Below are 18,872 nucleotides of genomic sequence, written 5' to 3' on the forward strand. Positions count from 1 at the left end.
AAAGCTAAATAGAGATAAAAATTAGTCATGAAGGCATACCGTTCCACCACTAAATATAATCTTCCATCTGACTGCAGGGTTAAAAAATGAATTTTGAAAAGCACAGAAGTGTGGAGCAGTCACAGGTTTCACAGTGAGCGTGTTTAACCTTTCCCAATTAAACAAACAGCTCAAAACGCAGAGTGACGTTCGCTCTTTTGTTTCTCACCTTCGGAACTCCAGGTGTATCCAGCCAGTTCGAGTAAACACATTCGAGAGTGAGGCCTTGCCTAAAAAACATAAGAAGCAAGAAAAAAATTGGTTCTAATTCAGCACAAAAATTATTTCAATGGAAAAAAAAATGCTGTACTCTATATATATTCATACTACAGGAGTATTCTTGATATTGTAGTGAAGTAAAAACTTTTCAGTTTTTCTTTCAAAGCGGAATTCAAAATTATAAGTTCACAGAAACGCACTCGCACATATAATCAACTGATGGAATTGTAAGTGGCAGGTATTACATTAAATTAACATTAATTCATTGATTAATCAACACATATCTAGCCTTCATAGAGACTATGGAAATGTTCTTTTTCTTAGCAGGACTTTGAAAACACACACACACACATACACACACACACACACACCTGAAATACCAGCATTTATTTAAAAAAACAAAAGAAAAAAAAAACAAAAAAAAACCACTACACCCTCCTGTACTGCCTGTAACTCCGATAGTCTTATGAGAGTCTTTTTTACTTGAGTGTACTGTGATAAGCTCATCTTGGCTTGATTGAATTGGGGGTGGATTAAAAGTATTTATTAAAAGGAACAATTTTATACATGTAAAAATTTTTTACGATAATCTGAACGTAAAAAGGGAGCTGTCACAGCAGAATTGAACTGGACCCCTAACCCTAGGCTTATTCTGGCATGCAAAAAGAAATCCCATATACTGTATAACCCTAGAATTCACCCTGCTCAATGATCTCCTTCAGTTCATCAGCAGTAAACAATCATTGTACTATTCTACCAATTCATCATGGACTTTTAGGCTTCTGAGCAGCAAATGTATTCACTGTTCACATTTTATTAATAATTCTTCAGTCCTCTGGACATGGACGTGGACAGTTCATATGAATGATGGAGGAAAACAAAGTCAAAAGCGTCGGACAAATAGAGATGATTCTAGGGCTTGAGGGAATGTCGGGGGCGAATGGGAACAGGCAGATAAATAGAGAGAACAAAGCGAAAAAATGTGAAGATTGTTGCCTGCTGTCATTTTTTTGTCAAATAACAAAATCACTCTTTGTTTGGAATTGTTCAGGCGGAGGACTGAACTGGCCGGTTTACCATGTGAAAGAGAAGGTTTCTTGGACTGAACCACCTGAACTGATATCTGCAAATAGAATGCAACCACTGTTTGGACTGATTTGATGTTCCACGGATGCTAGAACAGCCACAAAACACAAAGCTATTGCACACTGCATGGATGTTGCTGCATAATCAGAAAGTCCAGTGTAGATGAATAGATGGAAAAAGAAAGGCGATGTAAATAGGAAAACTACTGAAGCCCTATGAGGCCTTGCATTCTAATCTTTTTTTGTTTGTTGTTTTTTTCGTGAGCTCAACATAAAAGTTGTTCTCATTATCATTACTTCGTTTCCTTGTGATTTTGACATTAAAAGCATTGTTTCCTCGTGATCAGTACTTAATTTTTCGGTGTAATCGGCATAAGAGAATGTTCTAGCGGCAGCATGGTGGATAGATGATAACGAGAAAACAACTTTTTAAAATGTTGAGTCCACAAGAAAGCTATTACAAAAAAATATATTTAAATTAAGACTTTAGTAATAAACAGAAGTTTAGGGAAAAATATCACCATGAGCGTTTAGCATGTTGGGCTTAAGAGATGTTATACTTAAAGTTACCCAAGATATAGTTTTTGAGATGTTTGTTAGTTGTTTTTTTTACTACCTTTTTTAACCAGGAGTCTTTTTTCATTCGTGGCTCCTGGTTTCATACATTATTCACAATGCTCTTTGTCTACTCGCTGACAGTGAAACCAGTGGACTTTAAAGGCTGCTTTTCTTTTTTCCTAACTGTGATGACTCATGTATATTTATCTCCTCAAAACAGCCAACTATATATTCTTATGTTAAGCTAATCTAAATCAAATGTTGGAGTATAATGTATACAAGTGCTAGTATGTTTACTGTTGATGCTGCGAGAAGCCATGTTGGTTTCTTGTCACATGCTAAACTTGTGGTCAAGGGGACCTTCCTGACCATCCACATAGCAGATAACTGGGTGGTTTCTTTGTGTTTTTTAGTCTAAGTTTCAGTCAAATGTAGCATTATCCCACGCTTTTGCTTCGTCTAACGTGAGCAGTGCTAGTCTGTCCCGCTCTCTTAAATCCTCATCTGTGCACACTAACCAAACAGTTCCATTTTTAGACCTCTGCCAACAATATCGTCAAGTCTTTACTGCAAATCCACTGTGTGCTGCACAGAAATTGGGCAAATTGGGACTATGAGTGAAAGTTTATTGGCCCCTTTCCTGTTTGCAGTGGTGATGGACAGGTTGATGGACGAGGTCAGACAAGAGTCTCCATGGACTGTGATGTTTGTGGATGATATTGTGATTTGTGGTGAGAGTAGGGAGCAGGTTGAGAAGAGCCTGGAGAGATGGAGGTATGCGCTGGAGAGAAGGAGAATGAAAGTGAGTAGGAGTAAGACAGAGTACACGTGTGTGAATAAGAGGGAGGGCAGTGGAGTGGTGCGGTTGCAGGGAGAAGAGGTGGAGAAGGTGGAGGATTTCAGGTACCAACAGTGCAAAGTAATGGAGAGTGTGTTAGAGAAGTGAAGAAAAGAGTGAGGCAGGGTGGAGTGGGTGGAGAAGAGTGGCAGGAGTGATTTGTGATAGAAGAGTATCTGCAGCAGTGAAAGGTAAAGTTTATAGGACTGTGGTGAGACCTGCGATGTTGTATGATTTAAAAACAGTAACATTAAGTAATAGACAGGAGGTGAAGCTGGAGGTAGCAGAGCTGAAGATGTTGAGATTTTTATTGGAAGTGACGACGATGGACAAGATTAGAAATGAGTTTATTAGAAGGAAAATTGAAAAGGGCACGATGGTTTGGACATGTGCAGAGGAGGGACATGGGGTATATCCATATAAGAATTCTGAGGATGGAGCCACCAGGAAGGAGGAAAAGAGGAGGGCCAAAAAGGAGGTTCATGGATGTGGTGAGGGAAGACATGCAGGTAGTTGGTTTGAAAGAGGCAGACGTATAGGACAGAGTAGTATGGAGATGGATGATCATCTGTGGCGACCCCTTATGGGAGCAGCCGAAAGAAGTAGTAGTGAACGTTTTTGGTCCCAATTGATTCAATGTTGAAATTATCATCAATAGATTATTGATTGTCACTGGATAGGGATAAACAGAGGACTTTTAAATAGCGTTGTAATAATCCTTCAATGTCAATGCAAAGGTTTGCAAGCATCTAATAACATGTTTATTATATTGAGTTATTTAATATTATGAGATATTTAACCTTTCAGCAGTTTGAATGAAAATGTACTATAGCTCATGCTTACCTTTGCAAGGCTGGGAATGTGTCCAGAAACATCTGCAGGAAGTCCTACATGAAACAGACACTGAGCATCAGCAAATACTTGCAAAACCTAAATCTAAAATCCACACCAGTGAACGAATGTGTCCCTTGCAAAATAGACAAAAAGGCATTCAGTCTCTAATCAAATCCAATAAGCCAATGTGAGCCAAGTGCATTTTGGAAAGCATTTGCTATGCATTACAGCATGGGAGTAGCAATATATTTGGTATTTCATAAAACCCAGAAGTAATGTACATACTTTTTTTTTTGTACATGGTTTAGTTGTGATTGTAGGCTTCTGTGTGCACATAAAAGTTCAGTACCTGAGATAGAATAAGCTGCCCATGAAACCTTCTCACAAAAAGTCTCAAAAAGTCTAAGAACTCATCTTCACCCACTTGAGCAGCCAGGAACATCAGGAGAAAGTAACCCTTTGAGAGAGACACAAATGATATAACCATTTTAATACCGAAGAAAAAAGGGAAAACGTCCAAATGTCAATATATTACGACCAACAACTACATCCACCCAGAATAAATCTAACATTATGAGGTCTTAGATGTTGCACAACCTTAGATATCTTGTACACTCCAAAGCCCTTTAATTGTTGAGCTCCTCACAGTTTGCTTTTTCAGACTTACTTTGAGGTAGTGCACTTGCATGAATGGTTTTCCTGGGTTAAGGGCATGCTTCACAATGGAGGCTCCAGACTCACTGACCTCTCCTGTAGTATCCTTATTAGGCCTGTAAGGCACGTAGGTACAGCACATTTAGCAGGTTGACGGCTGTTGGAGGAAAAAAATAAATGCCACATCGCCCGAGGTCTGACTGGGGCTACCCTGACAGCAGTAGGCATTAAAAACTCGCTTAATAGCCCAGTAAATGCCCCTGATATGCATGCATTTGCAAAATGATAGCAGGTCTACTCACTTTCCGCTTACAGAAGGCAGACCTGGGTACACGAGATCACAATAGTTTATGGCCAATTCCAAGTAGGCCAAGGTAATATATAAAAAGCTAAAGACTTGCTAGCTTTGCACAATGTTCTTCTGTAAAAAATGCCTCCTATTTTGTATATATGTGAAAGACCTGTGCAGCCGCTGTTTATTAATATTATGTATAATATACAAATCACACATCATTGAGTAATGCAGCCTGACTGAGATCTGCAATTTTTTTATTTTTTGCTGCCTGACTCTGCCCTCAGAGCTAATGACTGATAGAGTGTTTCCTTCCTGAGCAGACACTAGCAAATAAACATAGTTGGAGCAATGGCTGCATGTGTGATCATTACCCCAGTTTAAAAGCATCGATCGACATCAGGAGATTAACCGAGCTCGCCTATAAAGAGGCTCTTGCAATGCCGGCCATGCAGGATCAATACACAGGCGCCGCTTGCCTGGGTCACGCTACTTTCTTACAAATCATCTTTTTTTTTTCCCTTTCCTTCTTAGATGAGTGAGGAGGCAGCACTGAAAAGACAAGGATGATTTTGGTTTTCTGCCATTGTCAAGCCAATGCACAGGGGCATTTATTTAATCAGGAGAACCTCAACTAGATGGCTATTAGCACCTCCTGGGGCACACTGCATTATTAAAGCTGATGTACATCAATTTGTGGCATTTTAAGATTCGGGTGGAAAAGTTATTGCAAGCAAATTGGTAAAAAAGAATTTGGAGCATCCGTCTAGTGTGTGGATCAATCTGATAATCAGTGACATCAACAAACGTTTAGGTTACATTCAAGACTTTATTCATTCCAGAATTTCATTTATTAAAATTTTATTTTATTTTATTTAGTTGTGCAATGTAGCTATACAGCAATACATTGATTAAAAATATACATTTTTAATTGACTGATTGTTCCCTATAAACGTTATCCAGTAAGCCAGTGTCAAGAATGATGATATTATAAAGAAACCTTGAGAAGAATCGCTTGAGGGTAATCTAAAAATGAAACCCACCATCATCTGGGTGAATTGTAGTGATCTAATTATGTTGTAAATTACCAGTGGTGAACAATAGCGAAGTAAATGCAATTCGTTACGTTACTTAAGTAGTTTTTTTCACGTATCTGTTCTTTAATAAGTATTTCTGTTTGGGGAGACTTTCTCTTTAACTTTACTACATTTCAAAGTTAAATATCTTACACTTTACTTGACTACATTTCAGTCGTTTCTTTTTATTTATGAGCGATTCAAAACTTAACTGGGGAATACGCAGCAATCCATCAATCAGGGTAGAGCATGCGCTGTTTTAAACTTGGTTTGATTGCCAAACCAATTTCGGATTTAGGCATAGGCGACATGGGAAGCCGCCCATTTATTTATTTATTTTTGCTGTTCATTTGCACTGTTGCCTCACGGTTTGATTGTAGTTAAAAAACACTTTTTTAACAACTTGATTTGGTTACCTTTAACTGAGGTGATGTCATGATTTTTGTGATTGTACTAAACTGAGTTCAGGGGGAATCTCCAGCACAGCTTAAAAGGCTAATTTAAAAGACATAAAGATGTTGTATGTATTTAATGGCTACAATTAGGCAAGGAGTTGTACGGTTCTTAGTTCTGAGAGTTTGATAAATTTGGCACAATGACGTGTATTTAATTGCGCTATAAACGCATTTAGGGTAATATTTATACATGAAATTGAGCTCTTAGAAATACATCCTAATTTGTGGACTGCTCTGAGAATATCTTACTCATCCAGTGACGGTAGATGAAGCAGAGTGAAGCTTTTTAAAACTAAAACTAATCAATGGGGGAGACGTTGAGTTATGGTGTAGTTCAATCAGGGCGTCATTCAAGCTGAAACCGCTATTGCCGGATGGTGGTACCTACTTATCAAGAACATAGAGTTCAGTGTCAGTCCAACATCAAGCAGAACATTTTGAGAGGAAGAAATGGTGGAAGAAACTCCTGACTTGAACTTGCCACAGCACCCGTGGCCTCATTTGCACTATTTTTTGGGCTCATGATAATTTATTAGATATCAATCAGTGTTTGACTCATTAATATCATTCTATTAATAGATTGTGCTTAGAGTAACAGAGTCTTTTTCACATAAACTGAGTTGATAAAGAGAATCTTGTGATAAAAATTATAATAAGACATTATAGCCATAATAAATCATAATATTTCATTACTCAAATGAAAGTTCAAAGGGAGATCTTTTACTTTTACTGGAGTCATATTTTACATATTGTATCTCTACTTTTACTCAAGTACATGCTTTGTGTACTTTGTCCAGCACTGCAAATTATAAATTCTATTACAGTTATTTTGCATAATGATGCATCTATTGAGAATGCAGGAAAAACTTTGCAGGTTGAACTTTGCGACTGATTTTAGTAGCTAACAATCTAACTAATCAACCTTTAAAAATTCTTGCTCAAATGAAGCTGAATTAAACACGTTGAACTTGACACCAACAGTGGCATCCCTAGTAACTTTTTTCAAGTGTTTTTTTATTACTAAATTGTATGTCAGAAATACCTTTCAAATATACGACACATGCACAAAAGCTAGTGAGTAGTAAGGAAAACTATTGTAGACATTTGACCTTTCAGTGACCTTGACCTTGTTTGGCTCGCTTCCAAAATCAAACCTGATAATTCTATATAAATACAGCATAGTCGTGCTAAGGATAATTTCAAACAGACACACAGAAGTACACACAGACATGGGGTCATCATGGGTCTAAACGTGAATATCATCTCCATGTGAGAAGAATCTAGCTAAGAAAAGCTATTTCGAACATGTGACCTTGACACTGTATGGATTAATGTAGAAATGTCGTAGAAATATCTGCCGGCGCTGACCATAATTAAAAAATCCTACAAACAACCTGAAAATCTGTCGCATACAGTGGATTGGATTGTCATCTTGGGTCAGACCCTGTCACTCTGCACTTCTGTCAATTTTTGGAGGAATCAATAATAGCTACTAGAGTTATATGAAAGTGATTTATGATGTGTTTTTTTGCTGATTTATTTCTTTAAAAAAGACACTCTGAACACACTCTCACTTGGAGCCACACCTGGTATGTGGGAGTTCACAGTTCTGTGGCAGCCAAGAATACCTTCAATATATTTGCAGGTACAGAATTCACTCAGGTGAGAGAAATATGGCTTGTTAAATCATTCATGCATGTCTGTGAGATGCTAAAATCTTAACTAGCACTGGCCATTTTTAATTTTTTTTGCCTCACTTCTCTTTACGTCTTTATGCTTTGTACTGTAAGACTGAAATGGCGCCACAATTATACCTATTAACACTCACTCTATCTCTCATAATAACTTTGATGTGGGCTTTTTTTTTGTTTATTTTTTTTTTAAGAAAACCAGCGTAGCCTCTCAGTGTAGCCGAGAAAGAGTTTGTGACAGACAGTTAAGGGAGGGAGAGAGCGAATAAACACAGAAGATTGGCATTCACTAACATTCAATTCAACAGCCATGAAGTGTCTTGGGGGGCAGAGGGAAACTCTAGAACACAAGCAAAACAACAATAGTGTGAACAGTGTGCTTTTCACCAGAGACCACGAATCAGTCAGCCATTAAAAATGATTTTTATCCCTGCCACAGAGAGCTGTGTGTTGATTTAAGAAAGCAAACTGGTCCTATGTGTTTTTACACCTAGTCTGAATATGTGCTAGTGTTTCTGTCAATGTATCTTCTCATTTGGGTCCACTGATTAACTACATTTCTCAAATAAAAAATACATACAATTCTCAAATGTACTAAATAGTCTGCAAAGGAGGATGTTCCCCGAATGGTCTTACCACGATTTGTTTTTACACATTGTTTAAAAGCAGGTTAATGTTATTTCTACATGCATTTTTGATTGTATGCATGCATTACGATCTGAAGAAGATATGATATTTTAATGCATACGTGCAGAGAGAGAAATATTCAGTAGGTCCAAATAACAATTCGGCTCATTTAGTATAAACAAAAAAACCAACAGGTCACAGTCTAAGGCATACCATGAAATTTGAACCCCCTGTAATAAAACTAGAAACCAGCTGAAAAAAAGAAAGGAAGATACAGAAAGAGACAGAGAATGAGAAAGAAGTAATAGACATTCTTCAAACACACAATACACTGTCTGCTCATTGCAGTCTGCACTTCCACATGAATGGATGAATTGACTTGCTTCTAGTCATCAGACTGTTTCAAAATCAATGGAAATCACTTTCAATCTCTCACATACAAAAACTTTTTCTTTTGGAGAAAAAGTCTCTCTAGGGCTCTCCCATGTGTGCTGAAAAGATTCATGTACAAAGCACAGTATGAACACAATGCACATTGTATACTATTGCATTTTTGTATTTTTACTGAGTTTTTTTCAGTACATACATACATATATATATATATATATATATATATATATATATATATATATATATATATATATATATATGTATATTCTCCAAGTTAAAAGCAGGAAAAGAAAAAGAATTGGAGCAACTTTAACCAGACCAGTGAACCAACAACAGGTTCACTGATGCTCGTGAGGAGTGAAGTCTTACCAAACATGATCAAACACAAGAGCTGATTGAGAGCTGATGCAGAATAAATTGCTGAAACAAGTTAATGCTGGCTCTGATTAAAGGGTGTTAGAACACAGTGTATACAGCTGCTGTGCAGCTGCAGACTGGTCAGTGTCCCCAGACTGACCTCTGTCCACCACTGAAAACATCTACAGTGAGCATGTGAGCAGCAGAAATGGACAGTAAAGCAATGGAAGAAGGTGACCTTTATCTTTTACATCGTGTGCACTTCCGGGCTTACTTGGGAAAAGGATGGGGAAAAGGCAAGCTTTTGGAAACAGTGTTGTGCTTTAGGCAAAGTTCTGCTGGCAAACCTTGGGTCCTGGCCTTTATTCTGATGTTACTTGAACGCTTAGCACCTACCGAGATTGTTTTCAAGTACACCCCTCCATTGTAACAATATTCCCTAATGGCGGAATTATCTTTTGTCAGGATTATCTGCCTTCCAAAATAGAAATATTGTACAGGGATGGGTTTGACAATGGATATGGTTAAAGCAAAGAGTTCAAGTTGTTGGCTTGGCCTCTAAATATTCTAAATGTCAGTCTGATCGAGTACAATGGCGAAAACCAATATAAGTTGCCTGTGATCACTATATGGGCTCAGAAACACCCCCAGAAATCACTGTCTGTGAACACAATTTGGCCATAAAATCCACAAATGCAGAATAAAGCATTTCTAACATGTATACAAGAAGCTATGTACATGTCACACATATTAAAAATTAAATTAAAAATAATCAACATTTTTTATTCTTTTCGGAAATCATGGATGTTACATCCTCTGGACTAAAGAGGAAAGGGACCATGAGCGCTTAGTTCAAGTGACTACATCTCTAATGGATTGGGGTGCATTACTGCCTATGGAATGGGCAGCTTCACCTCTGGAATGGCACATCAGTGTTGAAAGGAATAAACAGGTTTTAGAGCAACTGCTCTCCTCAGTTCTGGGATGTATATACGGACAATGTGAGCAGAGGAGATGCTATACAGTGGTAAACATGGCCCTACCTTTTTTTTTTTTTTTGACATAAAATTCATTATATAATGTTTTTTTTCTTTAAAATGGTACATTTCAACAGTTTAAACATTGAATATGTTTTCTATGTTATATTGTGAATAAATTATGGGTTTACAAGATTTTCAAATCATTGCATTCTTTATTCTTTTCATTGCATTTACCTTTTACACAGTGTCCCAGAATTTTGGAATTGGGTTTGCACCTGCAAAATATGCTGGATTCTTAATCAAAGAGCTTCACCTCAGAGCTTAAACGACTTAAAGGATCTGCTAATAAGGTATTGATGTAAGAAACCACAGCACATCTTTAGAGGTCCTGTGGAATCCATGCTGGTCTGAGCTGTTTAGGTGGCACAAGAGGGACCTACACAATATTAGGCAGGTGGTTTTAATGTTATTGCTGACCTTTGCATCTATCCATATACACTGAAAGCATGCTATAACGATCAATTTGTCATTCTCATAGTAGCAGTTTTGAGATATTCATGAATTAAGTGAATTCTTCTTACTTTCACTGTATGTTAGCGAGAGTCTAGCTTTCCAGGGACCGGTTTCCTTTTTTTTTTTTTTTTTAAGATACTGAATAGAAACCGAAAATGCAAAAGTCTGAACATTTAATCCCAGAGATTAAAGTCTTCTGAGCAAGAGGCCAATTCAGACATGTTCCCTGCTGGAGCAGCGGAATTCATGTGTAGGTGTGCTCCTAAACACACACACACACACACACACACACACACACACACACACACACACACACAACCCAGCAGTACTTTTCCAGTAGTAAAAACATTCTTTAATGATCACATGGTGTATCAGATCTTGGATAATGCAAGCATGAAAAGATATGAAAAATTTATACTGGAAAATATGTTAATGTCTCTGTTTGAGAGAACAACCCTGTATTTATTCTCTATAACTTGTTATTTTAAAAGTTATTGCCTTAACTAACATTTTAACAAACTTATAAATATAAATGAATAAAATATAATTGTACCTGTTTTATTTAAGAACCATGGACACACATTTCTCAATTTTTTAAGTAGGAGCCAATCCATAAACCAGTATTTATTTGAAGTACTAAAAAATAAACCTGAAAACCCGGAAAAAACCCACAAGCTCAAAGGAAGAAGAACTGACTGAACCAGAGACCTTGGTGCTGTAAGACCTGACACCTGCTGTACTACCTAATGTTTTATTACATACATTTTATTTTATGCCATAGAATTGGTTTATAATTGGTCTATAAGAAAGCGACTGTTGAAAGTTGTTGATAGTCCCTGATAACTAATTACTTGAATCCAGTTTGTTACAATAAAATCTGAATATAAATTCAATAAAAACTACTTTTTACAAGTTGAGAAGGTCTTTAATGTAAAATTAGTATTAAATCAAATACAGTATTGAGCCAATGCAATATAGAGTACTGTATAGCATCAGTAATATAATGTAGTATAATATATAAAGGAGGTCATTTCCTAGTCCGAATTGTGTGTTTTTACAAATTAGCAGACAAAAGATTTATTATTGATTATGACAGAAATGTCATAATGACCAGCGATTTGTAAGCATGGGTTTGGCACTGGATAACATAATAACAACATGACCTCTAGCAATATTATGGAAAGAAGTGATCACACTACGATCACTATTTATGCCACTACTTTGTGTATAATTAGTAAAGAGCAATACCTATTATATACAGTTTAAAGTCAATATACAGTGTTTTTGTGATGAAAATCGTGTTTTTTTTCACCTCTAATGTGATATTAATAGCAACAGAATTTTTAAAATGTTAAATGCTAAAGGGGGATCTATTTTACCAGTTCTTTCTACTTTCTATGATTCTACCAATTTAGCATATTTTGATTTAGCAATTTTATTCCACTCATCCTTTTAAAATAATTTTATATCAGGTTAGGATATCCTGTGCACAGCCCTAATCCAATCCTTCCACAGGTTTTCGACAGATTTTTGATCTGGGCTCTGACTGGATTGTTCCGTTGATCATCTCCTTGGAATTGGACTTGGATTTGTGCTTTGGATCGTTAGCATGCTGGAAAGTGATTTTCTTTCTTTCAGCTGTCTAACGGAGACATGCAGATTTTGTGCTGAAAAAAAAATGCTATTTCATATTCCACCACCATGCATTATCATGGTTATGCTGTTGATTTTAGATCATAAGATCATAACACTTTATGCAATGTTTTGTGTTAACTGTAAGAGGGGGTATTAAAAAGTTTCAAGACTAGCTCTGTTTAAAAGAAAGTAATTTGTTTATCTACGTTTACACACTAGCACCTCCAAAATAGTCCCCTTGCACAGCGTTCCCAGCGTTCCTGCCACTTCTGGAATGTGTCCTTTTCAAAGCGTCAAGCACCTACTGCTATTCGTGCTGGATCTCAGCAATGGTGTCAAAAAAGGAGACCTTTGAGCTAAATCTTCATCTTTGGGAAGAGGGTGAAGTCCACATGAGGCAAATCTGGTGAGTAGGGTGTGTGTGTGGAAGTGAGATCATGTTGTTTCCAGCGAGAAACTTGCATGTGAGGAGAGTTTGGCGAGTACGCACATGGTCAGAATAGCAAAAGTAGTAACGCACATGGTCAGAATAGCAGACGTGGTAACGCACATGGTCAGAATAGCAGACGTGGTAGCACACGTGGTCTGAATAGCACCATTTGCACAGCTCCTGATGCACACAGAATGATGTTATTTGGCACACTGACTTATGAAAGTCGGTGCTCCCTGTGACTGCGTGCAGTCCTGTGCTGCCATCTATTGGTGTGGTACAAAACTATTCTCGAAACCTTCTGATACCACTTCGTATGCATGAATGTATGTGTAAAAATGTATATAAAAATATTTTTATTGGGAATAAACATTCCAGACATGAGGAATATGAAAGGTTATTGTCACACACTGAGAGTGGGTCTCTTGGCAGCCTCCATAATACGGGACCTCCTTCTGACAATTTTGGTGGAACGTCTACTTCTAAATAATGACAGCAATGTTTCCCTTTTTTTCTACTTGTTGATGGCCTTTTTTATGACATCACTATTGGTGTGGAAATTCTATTGCACCTCACTCCTGACTGATACCTCTCCACAGTGAGATCAAGCACATGCTCTGTCTTTTAGACCATGGATTCAGCAGTTGATTGAAACCAAATTGGTTGAAAGAAAAACCTACAGAAGTAGCCAAACTTTACTGAGGTTAACAAAGTCATAATTACTTTTGAGCATGTGTTATATCCAATGTGCCTACAGTTTTATGCCTTTATTCAGCTGTGTTCTATACAGTAGGTGTGTTTCCCATCACCAGTCAAGTAATCGGACAAAATGTCCTTTTCTTTATTAAAGGGTAAACACTAAATATAGATGAGAAAACAAGACGATCTTAAAACAAACAAGTAATTTGTTTCCTTTTAGAGAAAAAGTAAATTTTATTGGTGAAATTGAATAAGAGAATATCTGTGAAAACTAATCCCACAATGCATTTAAATAAAAATATAGAAATCTATTTCAAATGACTTCTGTATTGTGTGGAAACCCGTTTCTACTACACTGAAAAAGAATTTTAAAGTTTGCCTAATTCTGACTTTTTCTTGCAATTTTGTCCTTTTTTTCCTCACAATTCTGACTATTTATCGCAATTCTGAATTTATTTCTAATTGCCACTTCATTATCCACAATCTACCGGTAACCATGTTGTCAGCATGAAGTTTGAAGCTGTTGGTGTATAAACGAGGCGTCTTGGCTTTATCTGTCTTGTTCCGTCCCCTCAAGAGCTGATTGTTAAAAGAGTTCTCCAGGGATCAGAGGCTTAGTTTTATACCATGTGATTTTATTTATATATATATATATATATATATATATATATATATATATATATATATATATATATATATATATATATATATATATACACACATACACACACACATATTTTCAAAGCTTTTTTATTGACATATTGCATTTGGATGTAATATGGCGGTTACAAGCACTAAATAGGTTTAGTTTTCAGTTATTCTTGTATTAAATTTTAGCAATAAAAATGATTATTGTTTCTAAAAAATAAACATATTTACTTGTTCATTTTACCAAGTCTATTTAACGAGTCTTATTCTCTCTCGTGTATTTAGTACTGCTCTTTAATAAAGATAAAATACTTCTTATGTGATTACTCGATTAAGCGATGTAATAAATCATTAGAATATTCGATTACTAGAATAATCTATAGCTGCAGCCCGAAAAAAATTGGTTACGAATATGTGTATCGTTACACCCCTGATATATATTTATATATGTCTATGTATATGGTATATCTCTGCCCAGCACCTATGGATGAGCCATTTATTGCTTACTGCTGAAAGAAGCACTAGTTTTACACTAGTATAGATACACAATATCCATAATGCACCACTGATTATTTGTGAAATGTCTTCCATAAAAATAGATAGAAATAGCTGCACTAAAACATGAACTTAAAAATATGCCTGTGTTTTGTCTGCATGTGGAGAAGTAAGATTAACAGTAATGAGGCTGCAGGTGGAACACGAGACAGTTAGTGAGGGTGAGGGAAAAGAGAGGATTCGTCAGACCTGAGGACCTGCAGCTCCTCCTCAGAGTTCTCTAACTCGTCCTTCAGTCTTCTCCAATGCAGCAGAGCCTTCAGCTGCTTCTGCTCCTCGTTCTCAGCGGTGCCCATTTTAGACTGCGTTTATATTTGCAGAAAAAGTGAGAAGTCATTCAAATAAAGGGGGTTTTTATCTCACAGGCAAAACTGAAATGAATTCTAAAGCTACATCACTGCTTTACAGTTACTCATGCAACCTATAACAGAAGCCCAAGCTTACAGGTGAAAAGGGTTTAAGTCAAGTCCCACTGCTATATACAATGCAAATCTGTGACACTAGAATTGTTCTATATATTTAAAGGAATAATTAATATTTATTTTTTCGCAAAAAAATTAAGTTGGTCCTATTCCCTTGAAAGATTAAGGAACAGTGCGAACGGAAAAACAGAGCAGCTGCAATTAATCGCGTCTGAATTGTAAATCCTGCTGTATGCGATCGCTCTTCTGCTGTAGCATATACTTTACCCAGAGCAAAACGAAAACTATGAAGCTACCAGGGAGAAGGATGGCCAAGAAAAGCTGAGCTGTGCTAAACATGCAGGGTTTTTTTGTTCCAGCAGAAACTTGCATGTGAGGAGAGTTTGGCGAGTACGCACATGGTCAGAATAGCAAAAGTAGTAACGCACATGGTCAGAATAGCAGACGTGGTAACGCACATGGTCAGAATAGCAGACGTGGTAGCACACGTGGTCTGAATAGCACCATTTGCACAGCTCCTGATGCACACAGAATGATGTTATTTGGCACACTGACTTATGAAAGTCGGTGCTCCCTGTGACTGCGCGTGCAGTCCTGTGCTGCCATCTATTGGTGTGGTACAAAACTATTCTCGAAACCTTCTGATACCACTTCGTATGCATGAATGTATGTGTAAAAATGTATATAAAAATATTTTTATTGGGAATAAACATTCCAGACATGAGGAATATGAAAGGTTATTGTCACACACTGAGAGTGGGTCTCTTGGCAGCCTCCATAATACGGGACCTCCTTCTGACAATTTTGGTGGAACGTCTACTTCTAAATAATGACAGCAATGTTTCCCTTTTTTTCTACTTGTTGATGGCCTTTTTTATGACATCACTATTGGTGTGGAAATTCTATTGCACCTCACTCCTGACTGATACCTCTCCACAGTGAGATCAAGCACATGCTCTGTCTTTTAGACCATGGATTCAGCAGTTGATTGAAACCAAATTGGTTGAAAGAAAAACCTACAGAAGTAGCCAAACTTTACTGAGGTTAACAAAGTCATAATTACTTTTGAGCATGTGTTATATCCAATGTGCCTACAGTTTTATGCCTTTATTCAGCTGTGTTCTATACAGTAGGTGTGTTTCCCATCACCAGTCAAGTAATCGGACAAAAATGTCCTTTTCTTTATTAAAGGGTAAACACTAAATATAGATGAGAAAACAAGACGTATCTTAAAACAAACAAGTAATTTGTTTCCTTTTTAGAGAAAAAGTAAATTTTTATTGGTGAAATTGAATAAGAGAATATCTGTGAAAACTAATCCCACAATGCATTTAAATAAAAATATAGAAATCTATTTCAAATGACTTCTGTATTGTGTGGAAACCCGTTTCTACTACACTGAAAAAGAATTTTAAAGTTTGCCTAATTCTGACTTTTTTCTTGCAATTTTGTCCTTTTTTTCCTCACAATTCTGACTATTTATCGCAATTCTGAATTTATTTCTCGCAATTGCCACTTCATTATCCACAATCTACCGGTAACCATGTTGTCAGCATGAAGTTTGAAGCTGTTGGTGTATAAACGAGGCGTCTTCGGCTTTATCTGTCTTGTTCCGTCCCCTCAAGAGCTGATTGTTAAAAGAGTTCTCTCCAGGGATCAGAGGCTTAGTTTTATACCATGTGATTTTATTTATATATATATATATATATATATATATATATATATATATATATATATATATATATATATATATATATATATACACACATACACACATACATATTTTCAAAGCTTTTTTATTGACATATTGCATTTGGATGTAATATGGCGGTTACATGCACTAAATAGGTTTAGTTTTCAGTTATTCTTGTATTAAATTTTAGCAATAAAAATGATTATTGTTTCTAAAAATAAACATATTTACTTGTTCATTTTACCAAGTCTATTTAACGAGTCTTATTCTCTCTCGTATTTAGTACTGCTCTTTAATAAAGATAAAATACTTCTTATGTGATTACTCGATTAAGCGATGTAATAAAATCATTAGAATATTCGATTACTAGAATAATCTATAGCTGCAGCCCGAAAAAAATTGGTTACGAATATGTGTATCGTTACACCCCTGATATATATTTATATATGTCTATGTATATGGTATATCTCTGCCCAGCACCTATGGATGAGCCATTTATTGCTTACTGCTGAAAGAAGCACTAGTTTTACACTAGTATAGATACACAATATCCATAATGCACCACTGATTATTTGTGAAATGTCTTCCATAAAAATAGATAGAAATAGCTGCACTAAAACATGAACTTAAAAATATGCCTGTGTTTTGTCTGCATGTGGAGAAGTAAGATTAACAGTAATGAGGCTGCAGGTGGAACACGAGACAGTTAGTGAGGGTGAGGGAAAAGAGAGGATTCGTCAGACCTGAGGACCTGCAGCTCCTCCTCAGAGTTCTCTAACTCGTCCTTCAGTCTTCTCCAATGCAGCAGAGCCTTCAGCTGCTTCTGCTCCTCGTTCTCAGCGGTGCCCATTTTAGACTGCGTTTATATTTGCAGAAAAAGTGAGAAGTCATTCAAATAAAGGGGGTTTTTATCTCACAGGCAAAACTGAAATGAATTCTAAAGCTACATCACTGCTTTACAGTTACTCATGCAACCTATAACAGAAGCCCAAGCTTACAGGTGAAAAGGGTTTAAGTCAAGTCCCACTGCTATATACAATGCAAATCTGTGACACTAGAATTGTTCTATATATTTAAAGGAATAATTAATATTTATTTTTTCGCAAAAAAATTAAGTTGGTCCTATTCCCTTGAAAGATTAAGGAACAGTGCGAACGGAAAAACAGAGCAGCTGCAATTAATCGCGTCTGAATTGTAAATCCTGCTGTATGCGATCGCTCTTCTGCTGTAGCATATACTTTACCCAGAGCAAAACGAAAACTATGAAGCTACCAGGGAGAAGGATGGCCAAGAAAAGCTGAGCTGTGCTAAACATGCAGGGTTTTTTTGTTTGAGCGGTTCAGGTACCTGCTGGATTTTGGCCCAGAACACGTCTTCTAGGTATGTAGCAAACCCCTCGCTGATCCACTCCTCTGTCCAGTCTCGTGCCCCGATGGCTAAACCAAACCAGGAGTGGGCAATCTCATGGCACAGCCTCGTCCCGCACAGGATTCTGTCACCCGCTAACACACTCTGGGAAAGGAAGATGATATGCGGGCTGAAAAAGACACACAAACCCAAATAAACGAAAATAATTTCGATGATCCGTGATAAAGCGCTTTGATGTTTTCTGGTGCTATTAATTGTCTGGTATGAAGTAATGCTGGTCTTTTTTTTTTATTCTGTAGATAATACAAATGAACAGCCCTAAGATAGTGTTTCAAGTCTAACCTGATGTTTCAATGTAAAAAAGGCACAAGTCAGGGTTATAATGATTGGCGCTCAGTGTTTAAGTATGTGAAGACAACAAATGAAACATTGGAATGATTATTAACTCCCTGAATCAAACTCTATGCACATAAATCATGCCTCTAGAATCTGCAGTGGCAAGTAGACTTCAGTAAGGTAAATGGTAGTATTAGCATTTCATCCGAACATGTAGCCCACTAAGATATTCAGTTGCTTGATAGCGAAGTTTTAACTTGAAATTCACCTCATACTTATTTGCCAGTGTGAAAATGGCAATTTTCTTTTTTTTTATGAGCTCCCTTGAGGTTTTCAGCTGACCATCACTACCAAATGTAGCTAGTTAGCAGATTTTTAGTTGTACAGAAATAAGAAGTATATACGGTATAGTTATTTAAAGGTGATTCGTTTAGGGCAGGAGGTATTCAGACTACAGGGTGCGCCCTCCTAATGGAGC

The 18,872-nt window shown here is 36.8% G+C and overlaps 1 protein-coding gene across 1 annotated transcript in view; it reads right to left on the bottom strand.

Annotated features, from left to right (window-relative positions):
- The window catches only part of LOC124399639 (aminopeptidase O (putative)), a 75,120-nt gene that overhangs the window by 34,844 nt on the left and 21,404 nt on the right, over window positions 1-18,872 (bottom strand). The window contains 6 exon segments of the mRNA XM_046870715.1: window positions 209-269; window positions 3,583-3,626; window positions 3,923-4,030; window positions 4,241-4,343; window positions 17,434-17,546; window positions 18,038-18,227. Of these exon segments, the coding sequence (XP_046726671.1) occupies window positions 209-269; window positions 3,583-3,626; window positions 3,923-4,030; window positions 4,241-4,343; window positions 17,434-17,546; window positions 18,038-18,227 (619 nt within the window).

Source organism: Silurus meridionalis, chromosome 17 (assembly GCF_014805685.1).
Source record: "Silurus meridionalis isolate SWU-2019-XX chromosome 17, ASM1480568v1, whole genome shotgun sequence".
NCBI classification, from domain to species: Eukaryota; Metazoa; Chordata; class Actinopteri; order Siluriformes; family Siluridae; genus Silurus; species Silurus meridionalis.